The sequence below is a fragment of the Notolepis coatsorum genome (genome assembly GCF_963971535.1).
Source record: "Notolepis coatsorum genome assembly, chromosome: 6".
Taxonomy (NCBI): Eukaryota; Metazoa; Chordata; class Actinopteri; order Aulopiformes; family Paralepididae; genus Notolepis; species Notolepis coatsorum.
In genome coordinates, this window is record NC_140170.1 from 108,819,196 (window position 1) to 108,841,228 (window position 22,033).

The 22,033-nt window shown below is 45.5% G+C and overlaps 1 protein-coding gene across 1 annotated transcript in view; it reads left to right on the plus strand.

The window, feature by feature from the left end:
- The window catches only part of snta1 (syntrophin, alpha 1), a 161,714-nt gene extending 145,551 nt beyond the window's left edge, over positions 1-16,163 (plus strand). Inside the window, exons 3-8 of the mRNA XM_084316174.1 lie at positions 1,587-1,782; positions 3,083-3,272; positions 4,877-5,007; positions 5,601-5,797; positions 13,740-13,927; positions 14,433-16,163. Coding sequence (XP_084172300.1) covers positions 1,587-1,782; positions 3,083-3,272; positions 4,877-5,007; positions 5,601-5,797; positions 13,740-13,927; positions 14,433-14,525 — 995 coding nt within the window. The 3' untranslated portion in view covers positions 14,526-16,163. The remainder of the gene's footprint in view (positions 1-1,586; positions 1,783-3,082; positions 3,273-4,876; positions 5,008-5,600; positions 5,798-13,739; positions 13,928-14,432) is intronic.
- The last annotated feature ends 5,870 nt before the right edge of the window (positions 16,164-22,033 follow it).

Sequence of the window (22,033 nt, forward strand, 5' to 3'; positions counted from 1 at the left end):
ACCAAGTTGTATAAATCTTTCAGTAAAGCAACATGTATTAAGTACACAGGTTGAGTTATGCTATGCTTGCTAATTATGCTAGCTAGCAGTGTTAACAGAAGTCCTTTTCACACAGAAATCCTGTCATAATGTTACTTTAAAAAAAAAATTGAATTATCTAGTCAAAAACGTTACAAGTGCTGAAGAAGCCACACGGTTCTCCAGAATAAATGGGGATGACCTCACTTTCCTTTGGCCCAGACGTTGGGTTGTATATAAAACTGACTGGACCAACGATGTGGAGATGACTGTAAAACCCATTGGTAATTAATTATAAGGGAATGGAGAAGTAAATTCAGTGACCTCTGAAATGCGCTAGGAGTGCGTGTCACGTGTGTAAAGGTTTGAAATGACATGTACTCTGCGTTTGCTCGGCATGTTGTTAAACCAACTCCAGAGAGAGAGATAGAGATGGGGCAGACAGACCGAGACTAGTACGTCAGTATTAATATAAATGTGTGTGTGCTGCGATACATGGAGACATTTTGCGATGGAGAGATATCAGGAGAAGAGAGAAGTAAAGTAAGGAGAGAGAGAGCTGTGAGGAAAGGAAAATGAACACGCAGATGGAAGATACTGAACATACTGCTGACTGGGACCTGGGAATGTGAGCTTGGGTCGGCCTGGCTGGCTGACTGAATGAGCGAAGCTGACACCGCTGAGATCATGGGCGACTGTGTGGCTGGCTGGCTGGCTGACTGACTGGCTGGCTGGAGGGGGGGAGCCCCCGTCACAACTCTTATCCAGTGCCGTGCCTCCTCTGACTGCTGTGGCTGTGCTGGTTCTCTTGTACGGTGAGAGGAGCACTTCACACCTCCCCAGTGAAACCAGAGCTGTGCCCCCATGCCTTGTCATGTCCTCTAGTCTATTTTTACCTAACCCTGCCTGGGCCCACACCCCCCTACCACTGCCCACAGGAGCTGTGGACATGTGTGGGGGAGGGGGGGGGGGGGGGGTCTGTGTGTGTCTGCATGAGCGTGTGTGTGCAGTGCACACTGTGCACGCGCATGTCTGTGTGTGTTTTAAGAAGGTCATGCGTGGTAGATAAGACGGTAAGCAACAGGGTGACCAGGCCCAGGCTGGTTTAGTTTCCCTACATTCAGGCTGTAGTGAGAGAATAGAATGCCCATGAGCTCACACACCACTGCCAAAGAAAGAACCACAGTGTGCGGCTCTACTACGGTGGCCCTCCTGTTACATTCGGGTCAAATCGCAGCGCCTCATTAACACTGTTAAATGCCACGCACTCACTCTGCGTATATATCAGCCCTCTACTACGACTTTACTCCCATGAACCCAGATAGGAGCTAAACTGAAGATCGTTACACCATCGTCGTCGAAAGATCTTTGCCGCCGTTTTGAAACCTCTTTTTGACTTGAGGCGTGCTTATTATCCCTCAGATCATAAAATGCTGCTCCAGCACTCATCTCCCCGTCTCCTAGAGGCTCTGTGATGTTAATATCAAACCCCTCTCTTCTCTCCCTTCTACTTCTCCCCCCCCCCTCTCTCTCCCTCCCTCTCTCTCCCTCTCTCTCTCTCATTTCAGTGAAGTATATCAAGGAGATGTCGGCCTTCTTTAAAAACTCGGGGTCGCCCGGGGTGGCACTCCCGTGGGACTCGCCCCCCTCCACGCCTCAGAGGGGCTCCGACACCCCCCCTGCTGAGGTGAGGGAGTCCCGCACCATCCCGCTCAACATGTGCCAAGTGTTGCGGAAACAGTGCCCCCCGGACACAGAAAACAGGTACTGCAGGCTACTTCTAAGTCGTCACAGTTTTGATCTTGACTTCCTAGTTTCCTCTCATTGGAACTGCCACAGGGTTATTATGTCTTCAAATAGACTGGTCAGTGTTGGAGGCTGAACGTAGTTATTTTTCTTTCCCTTCTGCCTTCACCTCCCCAACTCCCGGGAGGGTCATCAAAAAGAAGTCTCCTATTCTTTTTTTTTTCTTCATATTTTTATTTCATTCAGAAGTCGCCTATTCTCAGTCCTTGCCCCACAATGGTGGAATGAACTACCCACCCCAGTTAGGACAGCCGAAACCGGTCCAATCTTTCGCCGTCGACTAAAGACGCACTTCTTCAACCATTATCTTAAATAATAATACTTTTTTTTTGTATCCACTTTTTTCTCCCATTTTCTATATTTTCTCCCATCCCAATTTCGTATCATCCAATTCAACCCTCCCCTGTCACGGACGCTGTTTCTTGCCTCCCACAAGCCGGCTGCAATGTGGACTAAGTCATACATAGCACAAGTCCCCTCCGGTACTTGAGGTAACAGCAGTCGCATCTTTTCACCTGCGCAGCTCGATCTCTCAGTGGCGAGGAGTAACGCGTGGGAGGCTCACGCTGCCCCCGACACTTCCTGATTCTACTGCGCAGGCGCACCAACCGACCTGTAGGAGTCGCTGTCCACAACGCCCGATCCCCACCCATCAGTTTCCCACCCCCTAATACGGCCAATGTGTATTAGTACGGACGACCAGCTAAACTGAAAGCAAATGTGGAGCGCTGGGCTCGAACTGACGAGCCCAGCGTCTCCAGCATTTCGTGGCGAGCGCCTTGCCCACTACGCCACGTAGCCGCCTTAATAATACTTTTTTTTAACTAACCTTACTGTCATGCACTTGTCCTAATAAACTAACCTACACTGTAGCACTCAACACTTTGATGAACATTGTTACTCTGTGCCCTTCCTGATGACTTGTCGTACAGAACTTGTAAGTCGCTTTGGATAAAAGCGTCAGCTAAATGACTAAATGTAAATGACATCTAAAACTCTCCTCTTCTCCTCCCTCTCTCTCTTGCTTCCACCCCCTACTCTTTCTATCCTCCTCTCTTCCCTTATATGCTCAATGTCTATTGTCTACCCTTCCTACCTTGTCTTCCTCTAAAATCTCCTTTCTCTCCTTCCTCTGTTCACCGCTTTGCCCCCACCCACCCTTCCTCTCCTGTCATTATTTTCCCATTCTAACTCCCTCCTCCTCCTCCTCCTCCTCCTCCTCCTCTCTTCCCTCCCCTCCTTCCTCTAACCCTCCCAGGTATTTTGAGGTGATCTCGTCCAGCAGAAAGAGCTCAGTGTTCCTGCGGGCTAAGGACCCAGCCATGGCCCAGTCCTGGTACAATGCCGTCCTGGCAGGCATCGCCAACCTGCTCCCCCATGTGAAGGAGGAGCTGAAGGCCATGCAGCCTGGCACGGAGGTCAAGCACCTGGGCTGGATCACAGAGCAGGTACACACACACACACACACACACACGCACACAAACACACACACAGCCACATAGTACATGAACATATACAGTACGTGCATGCATGTGTACACACACACACACACACACACACACACACACACACACACACACACACACACACACACACACACACACACACACACACACACACACAGAAAACATGCACACAAATACACAGGAAACATGCACACACACACAGGAAACATGCACACACAAACACACAAGAAACATACACACACACAGGAAACATGCACACACACAGGAAACATGCACACAAACACACAGGAAACATGCACACACACAAGAAACATGCACACATACACACACAGGAAACATCCACACACACACACACACAGGAAACATGCACACACATACACACACACAGGAAACATGCACACACATACACACACAGGAAACATGCACACACACACAGGAAACATACACACACACACACACACACACACACACAGGAAACATGCACACACACACACAGGAAACATGCACACACATACAGGAGTAATTTGACCCTATTGACAGCTGTGGGAAACAGACAGATGATTGTCCAGGACACACACATACACACACACACACACACACACACACACACACACTAGGGTTGCAGCGGTGATGGAATTTCCCATGACTAATAAACTCATGACAACACCAGTGTTACCAGTGACATCAGACATTTTACAAAATTATGCTCAATAATATAGAGCGCCTACAAAATGATATATCCAATAGGGCAGACTTCATAGGTCATTATGGCAGACTCGTTAGGGTTGGTGCGGTGATGTGACATTTTCCATGATTAATAAACGTATGACAATCCCGGTGACACCGGACATTTGATAAAAAGTGTTCTTACTTTGATATTTAATGTTATGCAGATCACTGTATGTCCATCTGCCTCTGTTTGTAGTTCATTCTCAATGACAAGTATCCATGGACAGACAGAGTTCACATTTAAAAATAGTAGTAATACCTTCCGTCAATTTTCTCTCTGTTCATTGACGGATCAATGTAGCTGTTATTTAGCGGCATCGCACAAACATACTTTGGTTGGACTTGTCCTCTGAGCTTCTCTCCAGTCAAGCTGCTGCAGGGTTTAAATCTGAAATATTGATCCTCCGACATTGTTGTGTAACATGTCGTGTTGTCTCTAGAGCCTTCTTTGTTTCCTTCATATGAAGTTAAATCTACTCACAAAGTGAAAGTGAAACTTAAGCTACTCAGTACTGCGACTGTGCTGCATAGACCTATACAATAGCTCTGCTGTCCGTGCACACTTTCTGTTTATAATGTCTGATTACACACTAGAGTTGTTTTTTTATTTGATACTGATATGGAAAACGGAACTAAATTGGTTTTATTTCTATATTTATAAAAGAAAAAAAATTAAAAAGAAGCTAGCTCTGGAGTCGTGTCTCTGGTATGGTACAGGTCCTTGGTCAAGAGCAGTTGGCATCTAGCGACTAGCTGTCAGATTTTGAGATTCTCAATGTATGAGATGCATATAAAATACCAGAGGTGTGCTTCTTCAACTCACTCACGTGTGTGTCTGTGTACGTTCGTTCTACCAGGTGACTCAAGGTCCCGAGAGGCCAGTGCTGGCAGTGCTGACCGACAGAGACTTGTTGCTGTACCCCGCCCTGCCTGACAGCAAAGACAGCCTCAGCAACCCTGCCAAGAGTCACCCGCTCATCACTACGAGGTACACGCACACACACACACACACACACACACACACACACACACACACACACACACACACACACACACACACACACACACACACACACACAATCCCATGTATTATATGCATAAACACACACAGGCATACACAAGCATACACGGGCACACACAGGCAAACACTTGCATATGCCATTGTGTAAACCTAATACATTTGGTCCCTCTTCACTGTAAGCAGCAGGCCAGTCTTGAGACTCTGTTTGTTTTGGCTGATAGAGCCAGATGCTCAGTGTTTCCATGAGAGTTCCACTGGAAATGTTACAGCATGGCCTCATATAGTCATCTGGAAATCATTAGGACAACCTCAACCCATGACTCATGCATTCTCCTCCCTGCTCTCTCTTTCCATCCTTTCACCTTGCTATCTCTCTCTCTCTCTCTCTCTCTCTCTCTCTCTCTCTCTCTCTCTCTCTCTGTTTCTCTTTCTCTCTGTCTTCCCATGTTTTCTTCCATGTGCTGACCTTGTTCTTTCTCCTCTCTCTCTTCCACTCCTCCTCTCCCTGTCTCTCTTTTTAAACTCCACCCCCCCACGCACATCCCCCAACCCTCTCCCAGACTGGTCCACTCCGGCCCGGGGAAGAGCTCTCCTCTGCTGGACTCGGAGCTGTCGTTTGGCCTGCGCACAGGCACCAAGCAGGGCGTGGAGACCCATGTGTTCAGGGTGGACTCGGCCAAGGAGCTGTCCACCTGGACCCACCTGCTGGTGGAGGGCTCCCACAGTGCCGCCGAGCTCATCCAAGAGGTCACCACAGGTAAAGGATGGGGGGGGGCGACACACGTCATGAGGTCACCACAGGTAAAGGATGGGGGACGACACACGTCATGAGGTCACCACAGGTAAAGGATGGGGGACGACACACGTCAGATCCATGAGGTCACCACAGGTAAAGGATGGGGGACGACACGTCAGATCCATGAGGTCACCACAGGTAAAGGATGGGGGGACTACACACGTCAGATCCATGAGGTCACCACAGGTAAAGGATGGGGGACGACACGTCAGATCCATGAGGTCACCACAGGTAAAGGATGGGGGGACGACACACGTCAGATCCATGAGGTCACCACAGGTAAAGGATGGGGGGACGACACACGTCAGATCCATGAGGTCACCACAGGTAAAGGATGGGGGGACGACACACGTCAGATCCATGAGGTCACCACAGGTAAAGGATGGGGGGACGACACACGTCAGATCCATGAGGTCACCACAGGTAAAGGATGGGGGGACGACACACGTCAGATCCATGAGGTCACCACAGGTAAAGGATGGGGGGACGACACACGTCAGATCCATGAGGTCACCACAGGTAAAGGATGGGGGGACGACACACGTCAGATCCATGAGGTCACCACAGGTAAAGGATGGGGGGACGACACACGTCAGATCCATGAGGTCACCACAGGTAAAGGATGGGGGGACGACACAAGTTTCAAGTTTCTTTAATAGTTGTCATACAGAAGTACAGAATACTTTTATACAAAATGCTTCTTACTGTTTCGCTCCAGAGACTGTGTTAGACAAGATAAGTATGAAATAAAATAGTATAGCATGTAAAATAGAAGTAAAAGTAGAGGTCACAGTGTTCAGTATATACATAATGTACAATGTTCGATGCAGAATAGAAGTAACTGAGTTACCATACAATATACAATATACTATGCAATGTACTAATATACAATACTATATAGTGCAGAGCAGAAATGGGATGAGGTACAATTTAGGTACAATTTACAGTAAGGTGTACGAGTTGTAGTGCAAATCCTTTACCAATAAATATAAAGTGTAAAGTGTGTTTAGGTGTTCTAAAGTGTGTAACACACGTCAGATCCATGCAACAAATAAGCAAGCTTGCTCTGTGCCAGGTCCGGACGGGGCACACAGGGAAGCAAACGAATAGCTCGCTGGCGAAAAGAATACGGTCAACTCGACTTACGACGACGATATCCGACGGGCTGAATTCCAATGGGCAGTTATATTTGAGTTTAGCTTCCTGTGCACGAGGCTTGTTTCCAGCAGGGAGTAGTACAGAGAAACTGAGACATCGGCTTATCCCCCCCTTTAATTACAGCGCCAGGAATTCATTACGGCGTGAGAGACGAGACACGGCCACATCATGATAAGTCAAATCGACTTATTTTCTCGTTGTGCGACATTCAGACTCGGCGGAGAGCTAGCTTGTGTGTTCCGTGGGTCTGACATGTAGAGAGATAAACGGCCGGCACATTATGGTTTAGAAAGCTCCCAATGAATTAATTTAATGGATTGTGTCGGTGGGTCAACCTCCTGCAACCAGGAAAACCTCCTGGAACTAGGAACGAGGAATCGAGAGTTCAATATTATGTCAACGTAATCCAGTAATAATGTATTTATTGGGAGCGTTCTCAACACCGTGTGCAGGCCCTTATCTTTCCTTGGACATTGCTCACGTGTGCTGTAGGATGTGTGTTTTTATGGATTCTGGATAATGTCTGACATTAACGGGGCTTTCGCTGGGTTGCGAAAAGGCTTATGGCATAGTCTGGGCTTGAATCTAGCCGATAACCTTAACATCACAAATCAACATTTTTGGAGTTGTAAATATATGGCCTGGAACCCATTCATAAGTCTTTTAAAGCGATTAGATAGAAAAGGTCAACCTCTGCTACAGAAAAAGGGAGAGTGATAGGTCCAGAATAAGGTCTTGAATGAGATGTGACTGGGGTGGGATATGATGAGATTGAGATGAGATGAGATAAGAAAGTACTTTGATCTATGATTTGATCATCTTTTACGCAATTTTATTCATGCTGTGTCTTTTAATGTGATCCAAGATAAGCAACGGAGGCCTAGAAATATTTTCCAGATAATAATAATAATAATTTCATACATGGATTGCAGCTCAAAGTGCTTCACAGCAAATAGTATAAAATGAACATAGGCATAAAATTGACAGAATAAAAGCAATGCATGAATTGCAGATATAAGGTATAAAAGACAATAAACGTAGTGAAATGTAGAAAGTGCAAACATAAGAATAGGCATACAATAAGTACAGTGTTGCTCGAAAGCATGTGAACCCCCCCCGGAACAGCCAGTCCCCAAAACACCCCACACATCAATCCCAACCACATCCCCATCCAAGACACACCCCCTGATAAAGGAAGTGAATACGGGGCTTCTGTTGCCAATATGGGCTGAGGGATTTGTCGTGTCCAGAATGAATGTAACCTAAGGGGTTTGTTTCTTTATGAGTGGCAGCAGGACTTCACCACAGGCAATAGACCCTCTTAAACACAGTCGTCACAGAGATGAACGTGCATTTTGTAGTAGAGTTTTGTACCGGCCAATATAGGAGACATGCCAGGCTAGCAGGGTAAAACCACTGAATTAAAAATGTTGGGTTGTTGTATGATCCGTTGTCAAAATCAATACTATAATATTACATATGCACCTGGGAGTTGGTCTCCTGTTCACAAAGTCAATTTATTTAGCAGTCCAGATCGTTGGTGTCCAATGCCCTTGCATACACACTGCCGTCTGTCTGGTGCCAAAAGGCATGTACATCTCAAATATATGTCATCATTGTTTACAAACTGTAAAAGGTCCCTTGTGGAAATACAGACAGCAGTGTAGGTATTGTAGCACTGCCCCCTGCTGTCACGATAAAGCACAGCACACGTATGCCGGTCCCAGAGCCTCCAGTTAAAACAATTCTAATCCTAGTGATAGGACTTCAGTCAGACAACTTGTATCAGACAACTTGCGTATTTAAATAAAAATGTATTGAGCATCAATAAAAACAGATTTTATTTTAGCATCGGAGCGAGTGATCAATTACATTTAAAAAAAAAACTAGGGGGAACCATATAAAGCTTATTGGACCACAGAGAAACCTGGGGTTTTGGTGGGAGCAAAAATAAAGCAAAAATAAAAAGCAGCAGAGCAGGAAGCAGCATGAAGCAGCAGCAGGAAGCAGCGTGAAGCAGCAGGAAGCGGCATGAAGCAGCAGCAGGAAGCAGCATGAAGCAGCATGAAGCAGCAGCAGGAAGCAGCATGAAGCAGCAGGAAGCAGCATGAAGCAGCAGCAGGAAGCAGCAGGAAGCAGCATGAAGCAGCAGCAGGAAGCATCATGAAGCAGCAGCAGGAAGCAGCAGAGCAGGAAGCAGCAGGAAGCAGCATGAAGCAGCAGAGCAGGCAGCAGCAGAGCAGGCAGCAGCAGAGCAGGCAGCAGCAGAGCAGGCAGCAGCATGAGGGCTTGTGTCCACCAGGGATGTTTTATGAGTTGTCAGCTCCTTTCTGTCATTAATTTCTATGCTGGAGAAGCGACAGGCGCGCTCCTCTTCCCAGCGACGCGCCTCGCGTTTTACGAGCTCTGGGCGGCAGCGTTTTTGGTCGGAGCGCTCCCAGCTCAGAAAGTTGAAACTAGTTCAACTTTTGGGAAAGGAGCGCACTCATCAATGTAACTCATCGAGGATGGGGCGGAGCCGCGGCTGGCGTGAGCCTCAGAAAAACGCTCTGAGCTTTTTTTTCTTCTTTTTTCAAAGCGGTCCGCCTTGAAAAAAAGGTTTTTAGTGGACACATAGCCTAAAGCAGCAGAGCAGGCAGCAGCAACAGCGATGTTGAGGTAGTAGGTAGCAAGCAGCAGCAAGTAAGCAGAGAATGACACATGGAATGAGACATGGAGCTTGCAGTTGAAATCAGAGCGCCTATTTGATGACGTGTGTGCAGATTGGTGTGATAGGCTATAGCTGACACATACAGACTGGTGTGATAGGCTATAGCTGACACATACAGACTGGTGTGATAGGCTATAGCTGACATGTACAGACTGGTGTGATAGGCTATAGCTGACATGTACAGACTGGTGTGATAGGCTATAGCTGACACATACAGACTGGTGTGATAGGCTATAGCTGACATGTACAGACTGGTGTGATAGGCTATAGCTGACACGTACAGACTGGTGTGATAGGCTATAGCTGACACGTACAGACTGGTGTGATAGGCTATAGCTGACACGTACAGACTGGTGTGATAGGCTATAGCTGACACGTACAGACTGGTGTGATAGGCTATAGCTGACACGTACAGACTGGTGTGATAGGCTATAGCTGACACGTACAGACTGGTGTGATAGGCTATAGCTGACACATCACCACTTGGTGATGCAGCACCACTCAGTTGACTAGTTTTGCAGGCTTCGCATAATTCTTTTAATTATTTGTTTTGATTAATTGATCTGTCACTTAGATCAAAGTATCTTCAACTATAGGTTGCTACTGTTTCTGGTGGGTCACATGACGGAGGTCCTAGTAGGTGTCACTGGTACGGGTGCCCAAGGAGAGGCCTGTATTCAATTTCGTTCCTGTGCTCGACACTGAACATTATGACACTATGACAGGATAACACTATGACCTCAACATCAAGCACTGGAAAATATAATTAATGTTAGACCAGGTAGTAAAGGGGCGGTGTCAAAAATATACCAGACACTTTTCAATCAGGTAATAGTTAGCACAGAAAGATATAGGACTGAGTGGGAGTCAGAACTGGGGATACCCCTCAATGAGGAATTCTGGGAAACGTGTCTTACAAATATTCACCGGTGCTCTGTAAATGTTAGAATCAACTTGATTCAATTTAAAGTGATACACAGGTTGCATTACTCAAAGGTGAAAGTGAATAAGATGTATCCTAGCGTATCAGCACTGTGTAACAAATGTAAAAATCATGATGGTACCCTTACACATCAACTCTGGTCTTGTCCCAACTTACACACGTTCTGGTCTGATATATTTGACTTTTATTCAAAAGCTTTTAATAAACAGTGGGAACCCTGCCCCTTAGGGGCCATTTTGGGCTATAGCGACGATGTCACTAAGTACTCTGACAATGAAAAAAGGCCGATATATCTAGGTGCTGTGTTGGCTAAAAAGCTCATTTTGAGACTTTGGAAGTCTGATGCAGCACCCTCATTTGAAATGTGGATGAGAGAGCTGGGTGAGACCCTCTACTTAGAGAGGCTTAGATTTAAAAATACAGGACGGAGAAAGGTGTTTGATACGACATGGGGACCGGTGTTGGACTACTTAAAGGGTCTGAGGGAGGATGAAGAGGATATATAAGCTCAAAATGTTACTCATATTACAGTAATTTCTCTGTGTCTTGGCTTTTGGCCTTTTTCTAATGATATATAAAATGAAATATAAGTTCAAAATGTCACTCATATTACAGTAATGTCTGAACTGAAGGTATATTCGCTGTTGTGTCTTGGCTTTTGGCCTTTTTCTAATGCTCTGATTTTTATTTATTTTTTTGGTCTCTTTTTTATTTCCCAGCAAAAATCTAGCTTATTTAACTATCCTGTTTATATGTATGTATGGACCCGCCAAAGGAAAGAAAGAATGTTTATTTTTACTTGGAATCTTTTTTGTTATATGCCGCTGGACAATTGTTTTTGAACAAGAAAAAAATAAGATTGCATGTGTGCATCAATATGGAATGTAACTAAAGTAATGTGCAATAAAAATACTTATAAAAAAAAAACACTATGACCGACACTATGACCGACAAGAAATCGGCACTAATCCAGATTTCTGGCTGGACCAGTGGGGCTTTGCAGATGCAAACTATTAGTGCGCTAGATCAGCTTTTCTACTAATAATAATAAATCTAATTTATACAGCGCCTTTCAAGAAACCCAAGGTCGCTTCACAAGTCAAGAGGGCTAGGGAAAAGCAGGGTGATGATGGGCAGGTAGAGGGATAATCAAACCTAAATCTAATCTAAACGAACTAGTGGGAAAAGCCTTGGTGAAAATGTGTGTCTTGAGAGCCGTTTAAAAAGTGTCCAGGGTTGGGGCGTTGCGGATTTCGGGGGGAGAGGGTAGGCGACGCCTCACTGAAGGCTCTGTCACCTGCAACCTGGTGTGAGGGATGGAGAGGAGACCCAGATCAGAAGATCGTAGGTTCCGGGTTGGAGTATGCTGGTGGAGGAGATCAGACAGGTATCGGGGGGGGGGGGGGGGGGGGGGACTTGTAGGTGAGGAGCAGGAATTTGAAAGAGATGTGGCACTTGACTGGGAGCCAGTGGAGGTGGAGTCCTTTTTCTCCCATTCCCGAATTTAGTCGTTATGCCAATCCCCTCCTCGCTATTGCAATGTCCAGGACTCATACCCCACTGGCTTCCCACCCACGAACATTGCCAGTTGTGTTCATAGGGATGACTGACCAAGCTGGAGGTACTGCTGACACCGGGATTTGAACCCAGGGTCTCTGCGGTGGTAGGCGAGTGCTTAGACCTTTACACTACCCAGCCGCCCTGTTTTCACTGTATTTATATCTAAAGCTATCAGCTCTGTGTGTGTGCAGAAGGATAAAGTACAAGGCCATATTTAACAAGCTAACAGTGACAAGACCTGCAAACTATTTTCAAGACGAGAGAGGAGATGAGCGCTGAGTAGCAGGAGGGGTTGCAGTGCGTTTGTGTAGCTATATGTGTCACTGTCGGAGGCAGTGGTGGAACACCGTTCCTTTACCGTTTCTATCCACTGTTACACTAAGTGTGCAATATACAGTATTATTTTGATTATTTGGTTGAAAATATGCCTACTGATTAAAGCTGCTAACAATAATTATCCTCTCGGGTGGAAAAATTGCCACAGATCGTATCATTAGCCAATAATTGCCTACAAGCCTAATCACTATATGGTCATAGTTAATTAAATCTCATCAGACATATCTGACAAAATGGACAAAGGTCCAGCCATTCAAAATATATCTGAGTAAATCGGCTATAATGTATCCTAGTTTTTGACCTCCTCTTGTTGCACACTCCTCTGGCCTGCACACATGGCCTCCTCATGTCCTCTTCTACATGCCTCTGTCCTGCACACATGACCTCCTCATGTCCTCAGGTTCTTCTACACTCATCTGGCCTGCACACATGACCTGCACTCTTCTGGCCTGCACACATGACCTCATGTCCTCTTCTACACTCCTCTGGCCTGCACACATGACCTCCTTGTTGCACACTCCCCTGGCCTGCACACATGACCTCCTCTTGTTGCACACTCCTCTGGCCTGCACACATGACCTCCTCTTGTTGCACACTCCCCTGGCCTGCACACATGACCTCTTGTTGCACACTCCTCTGGCCTGCACACATGACCTCCTTGTTGCACACTCCTCTGGCCTGCACACATGACCTCCTTGTTGCACACTCCCCTGGCCTGCACACATGACCTCCTTGTTGCACATTCCCCTGGCCTGCACACATGACCTCCTCTTGTTGCACACTCCCCTGGCCTGCACACATGACCTCCTCTTGTTGCACACTCCCCTGGCCTGCACACATGACCTCCTCTTGTTGCACACTCCCCTGGCCTGCACACATGACCTCCTTGTTACACACTCCCCTGGCCTGCACACATGACCTCCTTGTTGCACACTCCCCTCGCCTGCACACATGACCTCCTTGTTGCACACTCCCCTGGCCTGCATACATGACCTCCTTGTTGCACACTCCCCTGGCCTGCACACATGACCTCCTTGTTGCACACTCCCCTGGCCTGCACACATGACCCCCTCTTGTTGCACACTCCCCTGGCCTGCACACATGACCTCCTTGTTGCACACATGACCTCCTCTTGTTGCACACTCCCCTGGCCTGCACACATGACCCCCTCATCTCTTCCTCTTCTCCCCTACCAGCTTGCAGTTGGAATGGAAAGGAGTGCACCCTGGGAGTGCACATTGACGAGGGCTTCACACTGTTCACGGAGGAGATGGGCCTCAGGAAGAGTATCCTGCTCCAGCAGCCGTTCGAGCGTCTCAGAATGTCCTCCGACGACGGCGTCCGCATGATATTCCTGGACTTCGGAGGCCCAGAGGCGGAGATTGTGAGTCGGCCGGTCGCCATTTTGACTTCCTTAATATTATTATAATTTTTTATTATTATTTGTTGTGTTTGTTTGTCTGCTGTAGGATTCTAACAGTATTCAGATGGCCCTTATTTCCTCTGTATGTTGGTTTCTCTGTGCACAGCTCTCATGGCTGTGTTTGTCCATCTGTCTGGCAGTCTGGCTGTCTGTTGATCTTTTCTTCCATCTGCTAGTGTGTCTGTCAATCTCTGTTGCACGGTACTTGTTTCTTTGTTTTGTTTCAAATTGTCTTGTTCCTAAAACCGTTCCTAAAAAATCATGTTTTTTTTGTTTTTCTTTTATGAATGCAGTTGACTAGTGACATTGTCCCCGAAAATGGACCAAGCCAAACCATTTGACTAGTTTGGCCGTTGAAAATTTATATATTTTGTGGTTAATTGGAAAACGATCTAACTCTGAATCTAACTCCTTTCCCTCTTACCCCCTTCTCCTCTCACCTTGCTGTCCACCTCCTTCCTGGCAGCAACTGGACCTCCACACCTGCCCCAAGACCATAGTCTTCATCATCCACTCTTTCCTGTCTGCGAAGGTGAAGCGACTAGGCCTGCTGGCATGATAAGGACCCAGCCGTCTGAAACACACCAGCAACAGGAGTATTCAACAACACACACCGGAGGAGAAGCCTGAACTGAAAGCCTCTCCACAGCCTCTTCAGACCCCTAGAACTGTTATCCACGGCGGTGAGACTCCTGCTAGTGGAATCAAGCTGAACGCACAGTGCTGATGAACCTTTGTTGAACCTGTAGCTTTGAGGCAAAGGGGAGGGTTTTTGTAATAGCATATAGGTCACCGGTCATGTATAGGTGATTGACCCCTGCATAGCACTGTTGCCAAGCTTGAAGACCCACCCATACACATCCCAACCCCCCCTACCACCACCACCACCACCATTGTTTTGTCTTGTTTTGTTTCATGAGTCATGACAGGCATTTGTCACAAGCATTATTTCGTCTGTCAGTTGTTGTTGTTGTTGTTGTTTTATTTTTTCTTAATCTGCCATGACAAGTTTTAACAAAAGCTATCGTGTCACGAGCAGAAACTGTTTTCATTTATCTTGAGAAAGAACGCTTCGCATTGAGAGCGGCCTCAGAGCAGTGACGGAACGTGCCGATCACTGAATGATCAGCGGTCTGTGTACTGAGCGATACGGAGAAGACGATGTTGTCATGCATACTGATTATATAGTACTGTGGATGTGGACGTCTATAGCCCTGCATTTCTGTGAACGGAGTAATATCCTTAGCCTTTTTCTTTTCATGTCTGTAGGTTGAGCGAGTTATCCAAATGCTGATCCAAGGATATTTTTATCGCAGCTAAAATGCTTTTTTTGTTTTGTATCTCTCTCTCTCTCTCTCTCTCTCTCTCTCTTTCTCTCTCTCTCTCCCCCTCTGCAGTACTTATGTATGAAAAGAAAATCCCATGTCATAACATAGGCAGGATAATTAATGACTATACTATAAGATACTGTTTCTATTAAGTTGTAGTTTAACCACTAAATCCAGTGATAGCCGGATAAACGCAAGACAGTTTCCCTAAGAACAACTGACCGCACTCGACTGAAAATGGCCTTAAGTTTGGCATGGTGCTGTATCCTTTCAGCCCACTTTGAGCGCATAAATACAGCCCTTTCTACATCTTGACAAGAGACCCAAAATATGGCTCTCACACAATCCATATTTTAAATTATGTATGTTGCCAGAAAGAGCACAGTTCTAGCTAACCTTCTAATGCTGATATAGGCGTTTATTTGAAGCCAAGTCCTTCCTTTGTGTTTCCTACAACCATAATTGATTAGTTTTTAGCTCGGTTGGAGAATGATGGTGTTGCATTTTTTATACAGTCTGGCCATTATTTGTGCATTGACAGATATTATATATACCTGTGTGTGTGTGTGTGTGTATATATATATACATAGATACAGTATATATATATATATGAAATAGAAAAGATGCTAACTTGTTTACATCATTAAGTATGGATGTTTTGGCCTACTTTCTTTTTCTTTTGTGTCAACAGAACATCCAAAACTCGAGGCCTTCTCTCTATAATGCTAAACACGCTAATATTAATATATATTTCAAATCTAAAACTTGTTTGCTTTCAAGAATAAAATGTATTGTATATTCTTATTTAAACAAAGGTGTGCCTTGCAGGGTTGTTTGTATATAAAAGTGTAATAAACTTTGATTGTTAACTTTTACTGCGCTTTATTGATGTATAGATGATGTCTAGATATACTATGAGTGTAACTGTCACTCTTGAGACTGAGAGACGCAAGACTCATTAATGCTGTAAATTTATAGCCCAAGATCAGAGAGAATAATATTACTTAAGACTAGAGTCTACACAGTCCTAATTTCAAATGATGTCAAATCTATAATTGAGCGTTTACATGATCCTCTATTTGGCAAGTACATTTCCTGACCCTTATAATCACATAGAATCCACTGTATAATGTAGGAAATGCATCAATCTGAAAGCAAGGCAGTTCCTTTTTTTTTTAAGTTTACTGCAGTGATGCAATGTTTTAACATTAAATAAACATTTTATCCCATGCAATTCTATGTTGTTGGGTCTACAAGGCCCTTATTACAAATGATTGAAAATCTATAATCTTACACAATGCACTTCTAAAACGTGAAAATCACCAACATTGTAGGCGTTTGACATGACGGCAGTAGTATGTAATGTTAAACGCAAGCTCCTAAAAGCAAGTGTCATACCTGAAGGGCGTTTGAGTCAATAAACAGACCAAGGAAACCCTTTGGGTAAAAAGTAAAGCAGAGGTACTGTGCCACCCCCCAACACCTCTGTGCCTAAGTGCCACTGAGCAAGGCACAGAAATCGCATCTGCCTCAGTAGTGCTAGTCAGTACAACACTGTAATTTCACTGGGCAGGTGTTAGTCTGTGTTTATCTCCCTCCTCCCCCTGCACATCATCCACTGCTGTAAATAACATTGTGTGTTACATTTACGTTCCTAGTTAAATAAGAGGTTAATAAGAACACTTAACTCCAAGCCTGAACCCTCGATTTTGTTTCACAACAGTTGTAAAATCCTAGCGCAAACACAGCCATATAGTATGTGTATGTGTGTGCCATCTACTGTTGTAACACCCTGTAAGAGCCCTGGGCTTTATTGTGTGTGATCTATAGCCGTAAGAGCCCCGTTCTCAGACTTTTAACAGCCTAGTCCTTGACTAAAAATGTCTTTTGTAAATCGAATCTGGAAAGCCTGCGCTCCATGCTGTGAGTCGATTTCCAGGTTTAATGTTGTATTTCATAGTCTTTAATAAGTGGTTTGAGGGAACTGCTTCAGACAGCAGATCTAGCCTACACACAGGTTTTATTTAACAGGAGCAGTTGGTGGTCTGACAGTTTATTAAGTCCAGATAGATCTTCTCGACTGGGCAGAGCAGGGAGAACAATAATGCCATGCTACAGTCAGTATGCTGCCCGCACAGCTAGTTAGGCTGCTGGCTATTGTAAAAGCAGCAAGCTAATAACCCCCTGTTGTAGACGGTCACTGCTAAGGTTCAGTCTTATCAGTGCAGCACAGATGCTGCTCGTTACTGTAGAATGTGAGTGAGTGAGTGCATGCATGCAGGTCTGTGTATGCATGAATGGTGTCTGTTTTTGATTGTGCATACGATTTGTGCGTGTGCACATGCATGTGAGCCTGTGTATGTGTGTGTACACGCATACTGCATAACAGGATGGAAGAAGAGTCTAATAATAACAAGGTACTGCATATCAGACTACCAAATCAGGATGGAGCTTCCACATTTGATCATACCCCCCTCCCCTCGCTCCTCTTGTTGAGGTGTTGCCATGGTAACGGTAGGGGAGCTCTCAGATTGGCTGTGTGTCTGTCTCTGTGATCTATCAGCTCACTGGTGAAATTGCCAATCAGCCACTCAGATCCACCGAAGAGAAGAGAGAAAATTGTGTGAATATATTGTGATTTAAAAAAAGAAATGGAAGGGCTCTTAGCAGGCAGAGAAAACGGGTAGACGGTTGTTAGAAATGGTGATGTTAGTAAGACAAAGAAATATAGCAGCAGTTTCAGTTATTTTATCTTTGTGTTCTGGCCTGTGGGTGTTTCAGACAAAAGGTTAAGCTAAAAATAACCAGGAATACTGTACCGTCCAAGGAATCTCAGTATTTCAACTAACCTAATTTATCCACTCAAGGTCTATGGTGTGACTGTAGATGTTGAAAGGGGATTTATATGTGGTCGTTGGAACAATGTGTCGTAGACCAGCTTTGTAGTCGACTAAGCCTTTAGCACTTTTCTAAAGGTCAAACACAGCGCCATCATCTATGCTGCTTCCTCAACATTGCTCTCTCTCTCTCTCTCCCTTCACTCCCATATTATGTCCAGTCTCTGCTCCTGCGGATGGAAAAACAGGTCACCTAAATGACACCATAAACATCGTACCAGGCAGTTATCATACTGTCATATACAGTGCAGCATCTCCTAGGTACAGAGATTGACCTTAAGGGTTTTATGCAGCATTCCTGCATTTTGATTATTATCCTGTCCATCAATATATGGTTAGTAAGAATAATGTCACAGTATTGGTCTAAAAGGGTTTGCCATTGGCTGGCGGGCTCATTTCAGTCCCTAATAAATAAATCATCATCATCATGATTGACATAAACATCAGCTACTGTCCAAATGCTGGTGCATTTCTATCATAGTCTGGTGAGTCTGTCAACTCTACTGATCACTTTGGCAGGTATGGGTTCCATTTGACTGAAACCTTCATTGGCAGCTATGAATTGTTGACCATAAAGTTAATTTAGTATCATTATCATCATCATCATCGTCATTATCACCATCATCATCATTGTCATCATTATCATCATCATTATCATCAACACCATCAACTTGATGATACTGATTTGACACTGATTTGACAGGAACAACAAGGTGCCCACCAAGGCTGCCCTCCCTGCTAACCTCCAACCCCTCACTCTCCCTCACTGACGTGTGTACCGCACTGACCAGGACTAATGCACGTGAGGCGGCTGGCCCTGATGGCATCCCTGGCCGTGTGCTCAGGAACTGCGCTGAGCAGCTGACCGAGGTCCTAACTGACATCTTCAACCTGTCCCAGCGTGCTTTAAAACCGCCTCCATCGTGCCGAAACACTCCTCTGCCACGAGCCTCAATGACTTCCACCCGGTTACACTCCACCCCCATTATCATGAAGTGCATCGAGAGGCTGGTCGTGGCTCACCTCAAATCTGGCCTTTCACCCTCACTGGAAAGACACAAATTTGCCTACCGTGAGAACAGGAGCAAGGAGGACACTCTCCTCAGGGCTACAGTCCACCCTCTCCCACCTGAATGAGAGCAATACACATTTGAAATTGCTGTTCATCGACTTCAGCTCAGCATTCAACACCATCATCCCCTCCAAATGCATCTCCAAACCTGGTGACCCTGTGGAAACCAAGGACCTTGGCATTAACCCCTTTGTCTGCAACTGGATACTTGAGTTCCTAACTAACAGACCCCAGTTTGTTAAGATAGACAATCTCACCTCCTTCAGGGTGAGCCCTGAACACCGGTGTCCCGCAAGGCTGTGTGCTGAGCCCCCTTCTCTACTCCCTTTTCACCCATGACTGCACTCCTACACATGGCACCAACACCATGATCAAGTTTGCAGATGACACAACAGTGGGCCTCATCAAAAACAACGATGAGACAGCCTACAGGGAGGAGGTCCAGCACCTGGTGGTGTGGTGTGCTGACAACAACCTGGGCCTCAACACCAAGAAATCCAAGGAGCTCAAGGACTTCAGGAAAACTTGAGCCGGTGCACACGCCCCCATCCATATCAGGACAGGACAGAGGTGGAGCATCTCCACACGCCCCCATCCATATCATAACAGGACAGAGGTGGAGCATCTCCAGCCCCCATCCATATCAGGACAGGACAGAGGTGGAGCATCTCCACACGCCCCCATCCATATCAGGACAGGACAGAGGTGGAGCATCTCCACACGCCCCCATCCATATCAGGACAGGACAGAGGTGGAGCATCACCAGCTTCAAATGGCTGGGAGTCCATATCTCAGAGGACCTCTCTTGGACCCTCAACACCTCATCACTGGTCACAACACCACAACTTACTACCATAGTGTCTTTATACCTGCATCACTGTACATAGTAATACTACAACTCTGTACATACATCGGATTAGCACTATTACTCAGTAGTACTCATTTGTATCTTGTATTTCCAGTTTAATCACCTGTACATTGTATATTACTATTGCACTTTACTGTTACATTTGCACTCTGGTTGGATGCCAAATAAATTTTCATTGTACTGTACTTGTGCTGTATAATGACAATGCATTTTGAATCTAATCGAATCGAATCTAACTGTATTGGCCCTGATGGTATCCTGCAGTACTGTATGATGCAGACAGATGGCAGTAGAACACAGAGGCTGGTGGAAACAGTCAGGTTTGTTACACTCTGATGGGCTGTCAGAAACAGTAGGGGTCTCTGTCTCTCTATACAGCAGCCATCACAAAGAGGGCATTGGTGTGAGAGAGAGAGAGAGAGAGAGAGAGAGAGAGAGAGAGAGAGAGAGAGAGAGAGAGAGAGAGAGAGAGAGAGAATTTAAGCTTTGATTGGAGATGACCTAATTCAGCTCAGGACGTCCCACAATACTACAATACTCTCTCCCTCCCCCCCCTCTTTCTCTCTCCCCCTCTATCTATCTCTCTCCCTCTTCTCACAGACACACTCACTAATACAGAGGGAGACAAATTAACACAAAAGGACTAGAGAGAAAAAGAGGGCACGAGATTAATACCAATGCTTGAGCTGAAGCAATTCATATTCCAATTGGAAAAGCATGTTATCTATTTTCTCACACTCTCTCATTGTGTTCCTTTTCCTAGCAGGCATTCTGGAATCAAACCAGACGTTCAGAAGAACTGAACAATGGATGACAGTTATTGGAATTAGATGTTCCGAACTGGTAAGTTACAGAGGAGAAGGTCTTTAATGTTAAAACAAACAAAAAAAGACTGTCCATATCTAGATCAAATCACAATAGCCTTCTCAATAACCTACGCCGGGAGTGACAGGTTGAGGCTAAAACAGAATCCTTGTATCATTGGAGAGTCGTTCATCCGAGCATAATCAATCAAGGTTGTTTGATCCCATTCAAACTGCCTCCCTGCCAGAGGAGGGGGGGGGGGGGGATGAGAGCTGAGCTGACTCTGCCCGACTACAACTTTGACAAGGCCTCTCTCTTTCTCTCTCTCTCTCTCTCTCTCTCTCTCTCTCTCTCTCTCTCTCTCTCTCTCTCTCTCTCTCTCTCTCTCTCTCTCTCTCTCTCTCTCTCAATGTCTTCCTCTCCATCTCATGTGTTTTCCCAGAGGCAGGAATTATTGGTAGTCATTTCATGCTAGGACTTTGAGTTATTTTTTTTTTCATTCCTGAATTGTTATTACTAGTGTATGTCCTAAAGAGCCAGGTTAGGGTTATTAAATATGCCAGTGCGAATTGTATTTTTGCTCAAGTAAGCTCCTTGGAAATATTCCATCAGAGCCCCCCTTTTATTCTTTCCGAATGTTATGAATTTTAAAGTAGACTTGTATTACTGGAGGAGAGAGGGGTGTGATCAGAATACTGAGCTGAATCCCTTGTTCTAAGAACCACTGAAAGGGAGTCGGCAGCTGTCAACGGGGTAAGAGGACTAGGGCTCTGATCGTCACGGCGATGGTGAGGGTCCTAAAGGTGATGGCGTACACAAGTAACCTCGGTTACTGTCCCTCAGTCTATAACCCTTTTGCCAGTGGTTACAAGACCGTGTTGCTCCGAGTGAATCTTTGGGGGCTGACGGTACTGGCATGTTTGTGTACTTCATTTAATTATTTGATTGGTTGATTATTCATTACTTTAATTAAACGTTAAACTAATGTAAAAAATACCGCAAAGCAATTTTGTGACTTGTACCAGAAGCAGTGTTGCCTGTGGTTTGTATTTGCTGGCTCCTAAAGGAGACTTGATGGATTGATTGATTGAAAACTTT